This window comes from Barbus barbus (genome assembly GCF_936440315.1).
Source record: "Barbus barbus genome assembly, chromosome: 26".
NCBI lineage: Eukaryota > Metazoa > Chordata > Actinopteri > Cypriniformes > Cyprinidae > Barbus > Barbus barbus.
The window spans coordinates 4,996,496-5,013,239 of NC_136754.1; the positions used below are offsets into that span (position 1 = coordinate 4,996,496).

At 36.1% G+C, this 16,744-nt stretch overlaps 1 protein-coding gene across 1 annotated transcript in view; it reads right to left on the minus strand.

The window, feature by feature from the left end:
• LOC306846228 (ephrin type-B receptor 1-B-like) overlaps positions 1–16,744 on the minus strand; it is a gene marked incomplete at its 5' end in the record, with an annotated part of 266,880 nt that overhangs the window by 71,378 nt on the left and 178,758 nt on the right. The window contains one exon of the mRNA XM_079379447.1: positions 10,648–10,803. Within this exon, the coding sequence (XP_079235573.1) occupies positions 10,648–10,803 (156 nt within the window). The remainder of the gene's footprint in view (positions 1–10,647; positions 10,804–16,744) is intronic.

Below are 16,744 nucleotides of genomic sequence, written 5' to 3' on the forward strand. Positions count from 1 at the left end.
CACATACGTCCTATGTCATCCACCGGAAGGGCTTGCACATATGACAGTCAGCGCAAGTGAGAGAAAAGTGTCTATTACATTTGAAATAGGGATATTTTTCTTTAAAAAAATGCATGGATTCACTACAGGAGGCCTTTATTCACACCCCAGAGCCATGTGAGGCACATTTTATTATGGATGCGCACACTTTATTTAACGTCTCTTGGACTGTAAATACCCGCCGACTGCAATGATAGAGCTTAGAAGTGCCAGGACAGTTCTTGATATAACTCTGATTGGCTTTGTCTGAAAGAAGAAACTCATATAGGATGCCTCGAGGATGAGGTGAATTTTCATTTTTGGGTGAACTAACCCTTTAATGGTCAACACTTTCAAATTGTTCAATTCACTTTTTACACTGAAAAAGGAGGAGAAAAAAAGTTCAGTTTTTCCTCAGTCGCAGGCTGTATTTTCTGCCCTATTCAGGAAACAGTGCCATGGATATTTTCAAAAGGTCCGTGAGGGTCCATAAAGCAGCAGCTCTTTCTGCTCTGTTAGCAGGGAGTGTTTCATTCAGACAGTGAGCTGGTCACTATCCAAACAGCAAGGCTTTGCTTACACCACAGTTAACACCCAAAGCACTGTTTGATTAGGTGCTACGGCAGCAAAGATGTCTTACTCACTATATCTCACAGTCAGGCTTAAGAAAGGCAGAGGGAAAAAGGCAGAGAGCGAGAAACAGGAGGTGAAAAAGAGCAAGTGAAAAAAGAGGAGGTGGACCAAATCTGGAACTAGGCCAGAAGATGTGTGTGAAGCAAATGAGGCCATGAGATACAGCCAGCTCTAACACAATTAGCCAGTTCCCAGAGGAAATCCACACACACACTAAGAGCAACTTCACTACATACACACATGCAAACAGCATTATAACTGACAGCACTGACAACTGCACTCATACTGTACGTTTACCTCCTGGTATGTTATAATGTATGTGTGTGTGCGTTCTCGAAGAAAGACCACCATTGCAGGATGACATTTTGCATATGATTATTCTGCATTAGAGAATGACACTTGCTGTTCTGTACTGAAGAGGTCGGCCTGCTTCTTACTACATATCTCCAGAATCCTCCACAACTAAGCATTTAGAAACAGCCTGTAAAATAGGGAGTTGCCCCACTGTGATAAGCACTAATTTTGTGGGCCCGTTATCACAAATACCTGATTAGTATAATTCCTTTAGTGAACGGGGTGCTAGAACTACACAGACAGTGTGTGCAAATTAATCGCACTATCAGTGGGTGCAGTTTTGATGAATTTAATTTTATATTGATATAAACTGGCATACTGTATAGTATACACAACCACACAATTGCTCAAACGTTTGTAGCCAAAACGTTTATGTGATGTTGAATCAAATTAAATCTTTCTAAATCTACGTTTTTAATGTCTATTTGACACTTTTCTCGTTTAATACAATAATGGCTTTAAATTATCTTTTTTATTTCATACTCGCGCACACACACACACACACACACACACAAAATGGCTGAAAATGCAGCTTTGCATCACAGGAACAAAGTACATTATAAAATATTTTCAAATAGAAAATGTAGTTATTTTAAATTATAATAATGTTTTACAATATTGATGTTTTTACTGTATTTGTGGTTAAATAAATTCAGCCTTGGTGAGAATTAGACACTTCCTTCAAAAATATTACAAAAATCTTACTAAAGGTCATTGCCCACTAAGTCGCATGCGTTTTTCCGTTTTTTTCGTATTCTCTATCCTTTCCTATCAAAATGCATGCTACGGATGTGAAAACGCAGAAAATCGAACCTGATCCAAAAAATGTTTGATGGACAAAAGTTTCAGAGGCAGTGTGCAAACTTGATTGACACAACGTGAGGTTATATTTATTTTTTAACATGCAAAAATTTTGGATGTAAATTTCGGACTCAGTGTGCAATGACCTTAACTGCAAACGTTTAAATGGTAGTGTAAACTGGACAATAAGTCAATCTAATGACTTCTTTTATGGCATATTTATTCATTATATAAATATATATTGGCAAATATTGCTGTTTATTGTTGTTTTGGTGGATTTAATTATAAGAAGTTCTTGTTGAACAGTATGAAAACATGTCTTTTTAATTTATTTTTTAAATTGTTATTTCATTTTTTCAACATATTCAATCTACGTGACAACTTTGACTGAAGAGTTTCCTCCAAATATGAAAAAGAGTTTTCTGACATGCCTTTGTTAATGAAATACAGACACCATCCACTTCTTGCGGTTTCAAGCTCACACACACACACACTGTGTTTGCGATGCTCTCTACAAGATTAAAACCAAATCCTGTGAGTGAGTATCAAAGCGTCAGCGATGTGAGGATGAGCGAGACAGACACACTGAGGACCAGTGACAGACATGAGGAGATTAATCTGGAAATGGACATGTGGATGATAAGGAATCAGCTGGCTGCTGCTGCTGGATTTATTGCACATTTACCTCTCTCTCGTTCAGACACACTGGCAAGAGGCCAACCAGACGGCTGCTACCACTTCCTGTCTTGGACGATGAGGATAAATCGGTTTTATTTTACAACACTTAAAACAAAATGCTACACAATCGTCATTGGGGTTTTTCTCAGTGGAGTATTTCATGATGCAATTCCAATCGTAAGCGATAATACATTATCATTCAAAAGTTTGGGGTCAGATTTGTTTTTTTTGTTGTTTTTTTTAAGAAATTAAAACTTTTATTCAGGCAAGACAAATTAAATTGATCAAAAGTGACATTAAAAACATTTATTATGCTACAAAAGATGTATATTTGAAATAAATGTAGCTCTTATTAACTCTCTATTAATTTAAAATCCTGAAAAAAAATATATATCACAGAAATATTAATATTCTATTCAGTATGGACACATTTAATTGATCAAACTTCACAATAAAATATTTATAATGTTACAAAAGTTTTTTTTTTTTTTTTTCAAATAAATGCTGTTCTTATTAACTTACTATTTATTTAAAAAATGATAGAAAAGTAGAAAAAAAGTATTACAGAAATATTTATGAAATGTATATACATTTATATAAAAATACTTTTATTCAATAAGGATGCATTGCTTTCAGGATAAAAGGTTTTTTGTGAACTCTCTATACATCAAAGAATTCTAAAAAAAAAAATGTATCAGTTTCCACAAAATTCAAAAAAATCATAGAAGTACTAAGCATCACAAAAACTGTTTTCATACATAATCCAAAGAATTGGAGTATATACATGATACTGATTATATATTATAAACTATGATACTCATTTGAGAAGGATCTTTTTTATGAACATGATGTTGTAGTTAATAAATTGCTAGTTTATGACTTTTGTACATTGACTAAGTGTCGTAGCTTCCAAAACATGAGTTTAAATGTATTTTAGACTGGAATAAGCCTGTTTATTAGTAAACGATGGAGAAAAGAGCTTTTCTTTGCCCCTTCTTAAACTGTGAACTCATTTATAAGATGGCACTCAACAGATATGAAATGACATTAATGAGTGAAACGACACTAACGAGAAAGCTAGCAGTGCACTACTGCACACTTGCTGAATATATGCTCTATTTATTATTCAGGAACTGAATCCACAACATTTGAAAACTAAAAACATGTATTTATAGTCAAACTTCAGCTAATTCAAAATCTGAGATAAGTCATGTAAACACAATCCCACTGTAGGTCAGCTGACATCATGCTCATCATTTTCAAAAAGACATGATTGATTCGGTCAGTGTGGAAGAACTTGACTGGTCTGCAGAGAGCCAAGTCCTGATCCCAGCTGAACTCCTCTGGTGTGACTTTATATGCAGACCTTGAGCCAAAAACTCATCACCAAACACCAAAGACTTGTACAATATATATAATATATATAATTAATATAGGACTTGGCTTTCTGCAAACGAGTCAAGTTCTTCCACACTGACTCAATCAATCATGTCTTTTTGAAGCGTGTCTTATACACAGAGACACTGTCATGTTAGAATAGAAAAGGGTCCTGTCCAAACTGTTGCTATAAAATTAGAAGCACACAATTCTGTAGAATATCATAATATGCTTAAACATTAAGATTTGTTCTCATAGAAATTACTAAAGTAGGCAAACATGTTCATTAGAAGGGGGTGACCCAATACTTTTGGCAATATTGTGTAGGTCTGGGGAAAGCTCTAGCATCGTTTGTTTGCAGACGTTTGACTTTTTAGGGCCTCTGTGTGTGCACATCCGTTTATGTGTGCATGATGGTTTGTGGCACTGTGCGACACGCGGGCTGCAGAAGAAAGCAAGCGGGAGCGTGTGTTTTGTGTGTACACAGGCTTAAGCTCATAGCAGAATCACAGCGAGTCAGACGTCGCTGGCAGAGGATTAACGGCAGCAAAGCAATTACACTGCTTTACAGTCCTGTTCACCGCACCTGTACACACAACACTGACTCCTGCAGGTCAACCGTCTCTGTGTGTGTGTGTGTGTGTGTGTGTGTGTGTGTGTGTGTGTTTGTGTGTGTCCACTGGCTCAGAGAAATCCATTGAGGTGCTCTCCAGGGATCTGTCTAAGCGCAATCACCTTAGTGCTTTTATATATCTAAGTGTGTGTGTGTGTGTGTTTGTGTGTAAGTTTGATTCACATGGACATGAACCTACACTATTAAAAATAACGGTTCCAAAAGTGGCTTTTTACAGTGACGCCACAGAAGAACCATTTTTTTTTGGTCTTCCTTAACCACTGAACAGTTCCTAAAAAGTTTTTTTTTTCCTTCTTGCAATGCAATTTTTTTCTTATTTAGCTTTTTTATTTTGTTTTCAAGGAAAAATACTGCATATAAACATTCTTAAATCAAGATACATTTACTCCTGAGGAAAACTGACTTGAGATATTAAGTCTTGTTTTTTTTAAGTTAAAGGAATAGTTTACCTAACATGAAAATTCAGTCATCATTTACTCACCCTCACATTGTTCCAAACCTGAGTTTCTTTCTTCTGTTGACCACAATCGAAGATATTTTGAGGAATGTGTGTAACTATACAGTTGCTGGACTCCCATAGCATGGAGAAAAAAATTAATAAATAGATAAATATATAAAATAAATATAGATAAATATCTAAAGACTTTTTTCTCTATAAAGAACCTTGTTTTTGATGGAAAGGTTTCATAGATGTTAAATGTTGTTTATGGAACCATAAATGCTAATAAATAACCTTTATTTTCTAAGAGTGCATGCTAGATTCAGTTTGCTGCTGAAAATACAATAATGCAACTAATTATAAAAAACTACAGACTATCTCTAACCCATAAAACCCACTAAAAAGCATGATTTACTTCATTAATTTATTTCAGGACACCCCTTAAGCCAGCATTTTATCAGATTCAGCTAACTTTTGCAACAATTTTGCACCAAAGGAATAGCTAAATAAACCCACAATCAAACACAGCAACCAGCGTTCCATATAAGCCTAGACATATTAGTTACATCGAATCCAGACTGGTCTCTGTTGGCCAGCCAATTCTCAGATAACAAGTTCTGCTCTTGTTTGGCCAAACGAAACTGCTAAATCCAAGAAAGAATGCTTCATCCACACACATACAGTACACACACATATTGTCTGTGTACTGTATTATCTGAGGACAAGCAATAGACTTGTATTGTTTTTAAATAAAAATAATTATAATGTCACCAGACTAACCCTTACCCACATCCCTACAGTTCCCCTAAAGAGCTGCATGTTTTAAAAAAAATGCTTGTTTGTTTAAAATGTATTAAAAATCAATAATATTAAATAAACAAATAATAATAATAATTATAATAATAAAAGTTATTATAATTATTATTATTATTAAAGATTGTTTATTATTAAAGTTTTTATATATATATATATATAAAATAAATTTTTATATATATATATTTAAAATAAATTTTAAACAAACAAGCATTTTTTTATTTATCAGTTTTCCACTTAAGCTTTTGTTAGTTTTAGCTCACTTTTGGGGACAATTTTCTTCTCAAAGCCAAGAAAACTTCCACATACTTCCACTGCAACCAGTGTTCCGTGTAAACCTAGACGCATTAGCTGCATAGAACCCAGACTTGCCGCCAACCCAGCAGCAGATAACAAGTTCTGCTCTTGCTCGGCCAGTCGAAACAGCTAAATCCAAGAGAGAATGCACTATCTACACACGCACACAAACCCCAGAACAGAGCTGGTCGCCACATAGCTCCTGGAGAATTAATCTTGAGAATTGTGCTGTCCGGCTTCCTCCAATTAACCAGTGAGCTGTCAGCCATCAACACACACACTCACACACTCACAGCAGACATTTCTGAAGAAATAATGTAAGTACTGATGGAGGCTCGAGGCGATTCAGACCAGTCCCGCAGAGAGAACCACGAGCCCCCAGAGAGAGAGAGACAGGAGTACAGTAAGCCCGAGACTGAGACAGCCGTCCACTCAACCCCCCGAGGAGCTGAAAGAAGGGACAAAAAGTGCTAGAAATGGAAGAGATGGTGTTTTCTTCTCACTGAGGTTGAGATGATGTCATTCGGTACATGACAGATTCCTGTGAAGTCTTTCTCTCAGCAATCAATCAGCATGTTAATCAGATCCCAGACTGGTTCCCCTATATATATATATATATATATATATATATATATATATATATATATATATATATATATATATATATATATATGTATATGTATATATACATATATATGTATATATATGTATATATACGTATATATATATATATATGTATATGTATACGTATATATATATATATATATTATGTCTCCCTGTAACTGCTAGACACTCTGTAAACAATTTCAAGGAGCATTACATAGAGAAATAGTCATTTTGAATAATTTTCTCACTGTCTGAGACACTAAAATGACCAGGTGCTAGCACAGGCCTTTCTCAGAGCAGGTGTTGGGCTAAATCGCAAATTGCCATCTGTATATGTTTCAGTGAACGCCATTTTAGACTCTAAATGGTGAATTAAAATGCTGAGAGGACTTTCAAATACAGCGTGCGCTGCCTCGGCAGCTCTTCAGGACTGCAAACACAAAAAGCCACTTTTATAGTGCTGCCACATAGTCCTTCAATTCAGCAATATGGTACGAGAGACCATGTAATGGTGTATATGCAGTCACAAATAATGCAACTGTAGAGTTTTAATACTATAATTAATATAGACAATATTTTTCAAATTTTCAAATGCCTATTGATTTATAGTGACCACACTAAAACATTATTTTTCGAAGTTGTAGAAAAAATTAATATATATATAAATTACTAGCAAAATGCATTGTTGTATAATAATCAGGGTATGATAAATAAAAAAATATTAAGAACACACTCTGTACTATACATATATACAGGTGCATCTCAAAAAATTTGAATATCGAGAAAAGTTCATTTTTTTCTTGTAACTTATTTCAAAATGTGAAAACTTTCATATATTTTAGATTCATTACATGTAAAGTAAAACATTTCAAAAGTGTTTGTTTTAATTTTGATGATTAGATCTTACAGCTCATGAAAGTCAGAAATTCAGTATCTCAAAATATTAGAATATTTCCTAAGATCAATCAAAAAAAGGATTTGCAAAACAGAAAAGTTCAAGTTCTTTAAAGTATGTTCATTTATACACTCAATACTTGGTCGGGGCTCATTTATCACAAATAGCCTGTGGCTCTGCTGAGGCACTATTCAGCCTTCAGCTCGGATCAACTGTTTCTCATCTTTCTCTTGAAAATATACCCTAAATTCCATATGGAGCCAATCAAGCACAGTAATATCATGGTAAGCAAACCACTTGGAAGTGGTTTTGGCACTGTGGGCAGGTGCTAAAGCCCTGCTAGAAAAGGAAACCAGCATCTCCATAAAGCTTGACAGCAGATGGAAGCATAAAGTGCTCCAAAATCTCCTGGTAGACGGCTGCATTGACTTTGGACTTGATAAAACACAATGAATCAACACCAGCAGACATCACGGCACCCCAAATCATCACTGACTGTGGAAACTTCAAACTGGACTTCAAGCAGCTTGGGTTCTGTGCCTCTCCAGTCTTCCTCCAAACTCCAGACTTTGATTTCCAAATGAAATGCTAAATTTACTTTTATCTGAAAAGAGAACTTTGGAGCACTGAGCAACAGTCCAGTTATTTTTCTCCTTAGTCCAGGTAAGATGCTTCTGACTGTTTCTGTTGCAGAGGTGGCTTGGTAGCCCTTTTCCTGAAGACGTCTGAGCGTGGAGACTCTTGGTGCACTGACTCCAGCTTCAGTCCACTCCTTGTGAAGCTCTCCCTAGTGTCTGAATCGGTTTTGCTTGACAGTATTCTCAAGCTTGCAGTCATACCTGTTGCTTGTGCACTTTTTCCTACCCAATTTCTTCCTTCCAGTCAACTTTGCATTTAATGTGCTTTGATACAGCACTCTGTGAACAGCCACCCCTTTCAGTAATGACCCTCTGTGACTTACCCTCTTTGTGGAGGGCGTCAATGTTCGTCTTCTAGACCATTGCCAAGTCAGCAGTCTTCTCCATTATTGTGAACAAGAGATACCTGGAATTTATACTGTAGGGATGGTCATTTATTGAAACTCAAATGTAAATATTCTAATATTTTGAGATACTGATTTTTGACTTTCATGAGCTGTAAGATCTACTCATCAAAATTAAAACAAAAAACATTTTTAAATGTTTTACTTTACATGTAATGAATCTAAAATATATGAAAGTTTCACTTTTTGAAATAAGTTACAAGAAAAACATTTTCACTATATTCTAATTTTTTGAGATGCACCTGTATATATATTAGTGCTGTCAAATGATTAATTGCATCCAAAATATATATACATACATACGCACACACACACACACACACACACACACATACATACATATATATACTATATATATATATAATATATTATATTAACAATTATATTGTTACATTTTTATAGAATTTTACTGTTTTGTGTAACAAAATTCTTTATCTGTGTTCAGGTTGACTGTAGTAATAATAATTACAAAACTGATGCTTCAAATCAACAAATCTTTACAAAAAGTTATCTTTGAGAATGTCTAAACATATATATAAACCCACAACTTAATAAAAATAAGTATATATATATATATATATATATATTTATATTCTAACATGAGAGTGCCTCTGTGTATAAGACACGGTTCAAAAAGACATGATTGATTCAGTCAGTGTGGAGGAACTTGACTGGTCTGCAGAAAGCCAAGTCCTGATCCCAGCTGAACTCCTCTGGTGTGACCTTAAATGCAGACCTTGAGCCAAAAACTCATCACCAAACACCAATGACTTGCATAGACACTAGAAGGACAAACGTGTTGGGACACCCCCTTCTTTAGAACAGAAAAAGGCACTAACAAAACTGTGGCAACAAAGATGGAAACATAATATTCACGTATTTAAAAATTGTATTTCCATCTCTGTTGCAACAGTTTTGGACGGGTCTAAAATGACAGTACCCTTATGTACAAGTCATTGGTGTTGACAAGATATACATATACAAACATATAATATAGTATTCTTCATTAAAAACAAAAACAAACAAACAAAAAAATCTATGAGAACTGTGACAAAGTATTTAGCATTAAGCTCCAACAATGTGATCTGCATAAATATTTTACAATTAATTCTGAGAGAGATGGACATAATCCAAAAATAAAGATTCCAGATTGTAACAGATTGGAATGAAAGTTCAGCATGTAAACATTTTTTGGAAACAAATAAACATATTAATGCAGGCACCTAAGAATAAACTTTCTCTGCGGCACTGAATTTCTGACTGAAGATTTGGGAAAACTATTGCTCAAATTATACATAACGGTTATGTTAATTGCAGCGCTTTAGGTAAGTGTGTGTGTGTGTGTGTGCATGTTTATGTAGTTTATGAGGACACAAATTTGTATAATGACATGGGTGTGACAGAGGTATTACAATATGAAGGTGGCATATGAGGACACTGACTATGTCCCCGTAATTCAAAAGGCTTAAAAAACATACTAAATGGTGTTTTTTTGAAAATCTAAAAATGCACAAAGTCTCCTGTGAGGGCTAAGTTTAGGTGTAGGGTTGGTGTAGGGCAATAGTACACACAGTTTGTTCAGTATAAAAACCATTACGCCTATGGAGAGTACCCATAAACCACAAAAAACAACATGAGTGTGTGTGTGTTTGTGTGTGTGCGTGAGTGAGTGTGAATAGTAATCTTGTAAGCCTCACAGCTTCTCAGTAATGGACTCAATTTGTTACATATGAAACAAAAACCTCATAAAAAAGAGTTGTTTCCTCATAAATGAGAAAAGACATAAAGAGACACATACTGTAAGAAAGACATATACAGTATGTAAATCCAAGTAATGCAACTACTGTAACTATGTAACTGCTTGAATGGGCATGACGTGTCTGGTCAGATCAGCTCATAAAATCTCATTAGCAGGCTCGGTTTGGTTCACAACTTACTGTCGGTGCAGACTTGTGCTCTCAAACTGCTTCTGAAACGATGTTATAACCTGACCGCTTCAGTTTAATGCTAATGATAATGACAATAACAGTAATATGATGATGATGATTATAATGACTCACTGGTGCAGGGCATGTCTGGCTGCTCTCCGTCTGCTCTGTAGTAGCCGTTCCTGCAGACGCAGATAGTGGCAGCTTCAGATGTGGACCTGCTGTTGGACGGACACTGAAGACACAGACCCGTCCCTTGACTGGACTTGAACGTTCCTGGAGGACAAGCTAAAGAGAAAGAGAAAGCTCGTGTTAGCAAGCCATTTTCTTAACCTCTTGAATTACACCTCATGGCTTCAAATATCAAACATCTTCAAAATAACAATTTGGAGACCAATTTCATCTGGAATAGTTGGAAATCTCATACACTTGCAGCCCTTATGGTTGAACTTGTAGATTAACTTGGCTTTCCTGTTACAAAGAGTTGCAAAATACAATCATAAAACCTTCTTTCTTGGCCAGTAAATCTCATAACATTGGTGTTTAATGGATCTGGACAAGAGCAGAATGTCTTTCCTTAACATGGTGACTACTGGAACATTATAAGCTTCAGGTGTGAGAAACCCATGATGCTCCTCTATAACTGTGGGATACACCATGCTATTATTTTGCAATGCATTGCTAGCACGTTGTCTGAAGGAGTCAGTGTCAGTTTACTTCAGACAAAAACTTTGTTCATGAGAGTAAAGCGTGTTTTTTTTTTTTTTCATGTTCAGCAAGGTGAGACACTTCCTGTTTGCGAGGCCTGTTTCAAGAGAAATTAAATGGAGAAAAGGTGCTCCCAAGATACGTCAGCCAACCTTATGTCAGCAAACGCAAAGAAAAAAGCAAAGAGTGTTTTCTGATTAGATCTGGAGACACAAGACGCTCCCCTGACTGTTTTTTTTTTTCTTTTTCACGGTTTACAGAGTCTAGGTGGGCGTTCACACAAAGCGCTTTTTGCATTTGTGTTTTCTATGTTAACATCTCAGACATGACACAACAGCACAAATAGTTCAACTTTTTTTAAAAATCATCTCTAAATTTTCCAGTCCATTCCACTGCCCTTTATTTCCAGTTTTTGTTTAAACATGCCCGCTTAGATTTTGAGCCAAATGGATTTTACATGCAAAATGCAACTTATTTCATTTGTTATTTATGTAAGAAGTTGCATGGTCATTTTGTGCATACCATACCAAAAACATTACTTTAAGCACATTTAACAAAGCTAGTCTTGATGGTTAAGCTTGAGAATAAGCACATCAGCATCCAAAACACACCATATGAGGGTGAAATATTAGGGTCACGCTGGTCTTTCCGTTCAGAGATTTGGAATTACAGCAGAAGGTGGTGAATAAATTCTGCTTACTTTTCCAGCCCAGGTTTATCTCTCTGAATAAAGAGCTGAGGTGATTCCTGTACTCGTTTATCATTAATTCTGCAGCTATACAAGATGGACACTTTCTGCTGGGTCAGCTGCATGAACGCAGAGATCAGGACTCTGCGTTTCTCTGATGTGATCTGATGAACTGATGAAACACAGTGTTCTGCTGCTGACATAGACAAATAAAATGGACGTACATATCATACTGATCCCAAATGAGTCATATTCCACACTATTGTTTTGCTCTAAAGTCAATTTTTAAAGTTACTCAAGGTTTCTTGGACTAAACTGTATAATTAAAATGTTTTGCTACTGTACCTTTAAAATTCTAAAGTGTTTTAGAACAGTCTAGAGAGCATTTATACACAATATCCAAACACACATCCATAATACAACCCCTTTATAATAGCTAAAACCTTTTGTTTTGCTTTGTGGAACATTGGGATCAGTGGACAGCGTTTCTTGTGTTCGTGATCAACAGCACTAGATCAATGTAATCTGCCTCTAATACCTTGATTAACTGGCATTATGCCGGTGACAGACGGGACGTTTCGAGTCGCGGCGGACCTGGATGGACCTCTTCACATTTAGCTCTTATATTTGCATGCCATGCATATGCATCAATCTCATGAATATGAATTACTGGGCAAACAAGAGCTATATGGGGAATTTAAGATGTGGGTGTGATTGCCGCACTTATCAATTTACATATAAAGATGGATGGATGAATGAAGAAATGGCAGAAATTAATAAATGGAGGTGTGAGAGCGCGAGGGAGTGTGTCTCTCCTTTAATGAGAGAGGACAGGATAATCGCCCCCCCCCCCCTCCATCCATATGAAGGAGTGTGACCTGCGCCGTGTGTGAAATCAAACCTCTGTTCCTGAATATCCGCAGCCTTTGAAAAAAAAAAAAAAATTAAATATAGAGCTCATTAAAAGTTTAGAGGGTCGGGTCCACTTTATTACTCTGTTCTTTTATCTATCCATCTACTCACCCGCGGACTTATTCATTTAGTCGTTTCATAAATAAGGGGCGGAGAGGAGATTAGACATATAGGGACAGATAGAGGAAGGGAGAGAGGAAGAGAATCAAAGAAAAGAGGAAGAGGAAAGGAAAGGAAGAGGAATTGGAGGAAAGGAAAGGAAAGGAAAGGAAAGGAAAGGAAAGGAAAGGAAAGGAAAGGAAAGGAAAGGAAAGGAAAGGAAAGGAAAGGAAAGGAAAGGAAGAGGAATTGGAGGAAGAGGAAAGGAAGATGAAGTGGAAAGGAAGAGAAAGGAAGAGGAATTGGAAAAAGAAAGAAGAGCAAGAGGAAAGAAAAGAAAAGAAAAGAAAAGAAAAGAACAAAGTGATTAGAGGAATACACATATAAGAGGAACATTTGGTGCAGAGCCCTATCACACACACACACACACGCAGCAGAATGTGTGAAGGTGTGGGAGTTTGACGGACAGCTTCTGACCCGGCCCATATGACACACACACAATCACACTCCACTGCCTCACTCATCCCACACAACGCCACATTCTCTCAAAACAAGCACTGCTTGTCACCACGACAACAATCACCGCAGCCACGACCTCTGACACCTGTGGCCCACTCACACTCGCCAAAACAACAGACGGGAAACTCCTGCACGTGGATCCTCATGCCAGAAAAAGAAATATCCCAAATTAAACTAAAATCATTCGCTATAAAAAAAAAACAATAGCACATTTGCAGTAAAACACTTACTATGGAAATAATTGGAGCGATCATACCAAATGAAAAGAAAGAACACTTTTAATTATTTATTATTTTAAATAATTATATAAAAATATATTTAAAATATAAAAAATTATTATTATTATTACAATACACACTACCATTAAAAAATGTGGGGTTGGTAAGACAGAAATAAATGTAATTTATTTCTGTGATGCCAAGCTGAATTTTCAGTATCATTACTCCAGTCTTCAGTGTCACATGATCCTTCAGAAATCATTCTAATAAGCTGATCTGGTGCTCAGGAAATAATACAATCAATATTGAAATCCACTGTACTGCTTAATATTTATGTGGAAATTATTATCCTTTTTTCCCTAGGATTCTTTGATGAATAAATGTTCAAAAGAACAGCATTTATTTGAAAAAAAATAAAAATTTCATATCAATTTACTGCATCCCAACTGAATACAAGTATTCATCTCTTTAAAAAAAAGTGTATATAATCTAAAGTTGAAATCACTCTTCTGTCGTGGGACTATTATTTTTTTTTTTGGCATACTATATTAACAGGGAAGTGCAAATATTGGTTATAAATGCAGTCTTTCACAGCTTACAGTATGATTGTCATATACTTCAACTTCTCGAGCAATTCAAACTATTAATTCTAATTACAAATATGATGTGACATACACAAATATGATTCGATTGGACTTCCATTGTAAGTGCACAACTGTAAAAGTGTGGTGTGTTTGATATTATTTTACCAGAACATGAGACAGGTTTTAAATTTAGACATACGAGGCCTCATTTTACAAGAGCGTTCATTTTAGTAGATTATTGTGTTTGCTGAACCGTCAAACTTGCAGACTCTGGAACGCTGAAAGTGGACCAACATCTGCTATAAAATACCTGTAGCTGAAAGACACCCCCTGAGGGCGAGCGCTCAAACACAACACACACAACAGCCCAGCGCCTGGCTTCAGGCATCTGCTGTGGTTTGTCTGAGAAGACCTCCATCTCTGTAGCTGTAGGCGAAGCCTGAGGAAACAACCATGAAATCGAAGCCTAAAAATCGACCACACCAAACAGGCAGTCAGCACATACAGACGCATACCAACAGCTTCACACATCAACTTGAGTTATGACATCTCAGATCTTTCATGGACTGTCAACAGCTTACATTGCAAAGAGACTGAACTTGTTTTACCTGACAATAATCACAAACATCTCCATAATGTACTAACACATTACTTTGCAATGCACATATAAATCTTACAAGCTCCTTCACTCTCACCTGAGGTCAAAACACAAGCTTTTGTTTAGTTAATTTGAGTTGTTTATGCAAGTTGTTAATTTTTAAAGTTGGTAAAGTTTTCAGGTAATGGCTAATATTACAAATCTATACTATTTTGTATACTAAAATGATAAAAACATTTAACATACACACACACACACACACATATATATATGTATATATAGACAGACAGACAGACAGACAGATATAGATAGATAGATAGATAGATAGATAGATAGATAGATAGATAGATAGATAGATAGATAGATAGATAGATAGATAGATAGATAGATAGATAGATAGATAGATAGATAGATAGATAGATAGATAGATAGATAGATAGATAGATATGTTATGCTTGCTATCTGAAATGCTGTTAAATCATAAAAATATTACTAAAACTATGTTAGTACAACTGTTGTAATAATACAATACAATAGTATGAGAAAAAAAATCTACAAAAATAATTGTACAAAAATATAAATAAAATACAGATTTTTTTATGACTAAAAATAAAAATTAAAGGGGCAGTAAAAAGTAAATAAATAAAAACCACAATAAATGTGTTGCATGAACGTAATGGTGTGAGACTGTGTATCGTCCCTCAGGCTGCTGTTTAAAGTTGAAGCTACTGTTTAATATGGAGCGTCTAGAGCTGAATCAGCTACTGTGAACGACTCACAGTCAACGTGAGCGAGTGTGTGAGCGCAAACGCAGTTAAAAATGCATATTTATGCCTTTGGAGCACATTCTTAAAGCACACACACATAAATAAAACACACTCCCACACGAACCTGCATGTCCACTGGCTTTCTGACACTGCAAAATGCTATTCTCACTGCGACATTTTCCGCTAATTGTCTCGCGCCTGTTCAGCATGACATGAATTAATTCAGGGCCCTTTCTCTCGGTCCCAGGCGCTACAAGGGTCAACTCGGCAAAGAAACGATGACGGAGTGGAACTGAGGACAAGAAACGAGGAAGCGAAGCGTGACAAAAAAAAAGCAACGAACAACAAACGATAGCAAAAAAAAAAATGCACCCGGAACGTACCGTGGGACTGGCTTTTAATTTGGTATTAACGCTACAAAGTTTTTCTAACTGACCTTGCGCATTAGGAGCATGTGGCTCCGGCGTTAAGCGCATTAATTAGCGCGGGGACGTCTCTCCGCAGCATTCTGTCAAAGCAGACACAGAAAGAAAAAAATCCAACCAGCTTTTCTGTTCAATCTCAGCCGTGGCAATAGAAGCCATGTTGCTGAAAGCTGAGATCAGCTGGCACAAAGCCCAGCTCGCAGGCGGACTCATTCAGGCCGGGCTGGGAGGAACGGGCGTTTATTCCTCAAAAGAGCAATAAAGCAATTACAGCGAGCAGGGAAAAGAAACATCGCTCATGCATGGTTGCTGAAACATCAGTCAATAGAGCAGGTTTTCGACTGAGCATGTTTATATGTACTCTTGTGTAGACGGGGACTATAGCAGTATGAAGCTGGTTTACATGGCAGTTTAGAATCACCCACTTTGAAAGAAAGAATGATATGGAAAACAATCAAGCGCAATTTGATTTCTTACAAAAGCAAAGTGGACAGCAAAAGATATCTTCTTGATTTGAGTGTAAATGTCAAACAAAACTCTTAATGGGACAATTTACTCAAAAACTACAAATTGTGTTTTTTGCTCTGTTTTTGTTGTGATTGATTTTTTATTTGAAATAATGTCATCTGTAATGATAACATTACAAATGTTGGATGGCAGCATAAATACCAAGTACCATAATAAAAAAATAATAAAAAAAAAAAAAAATAT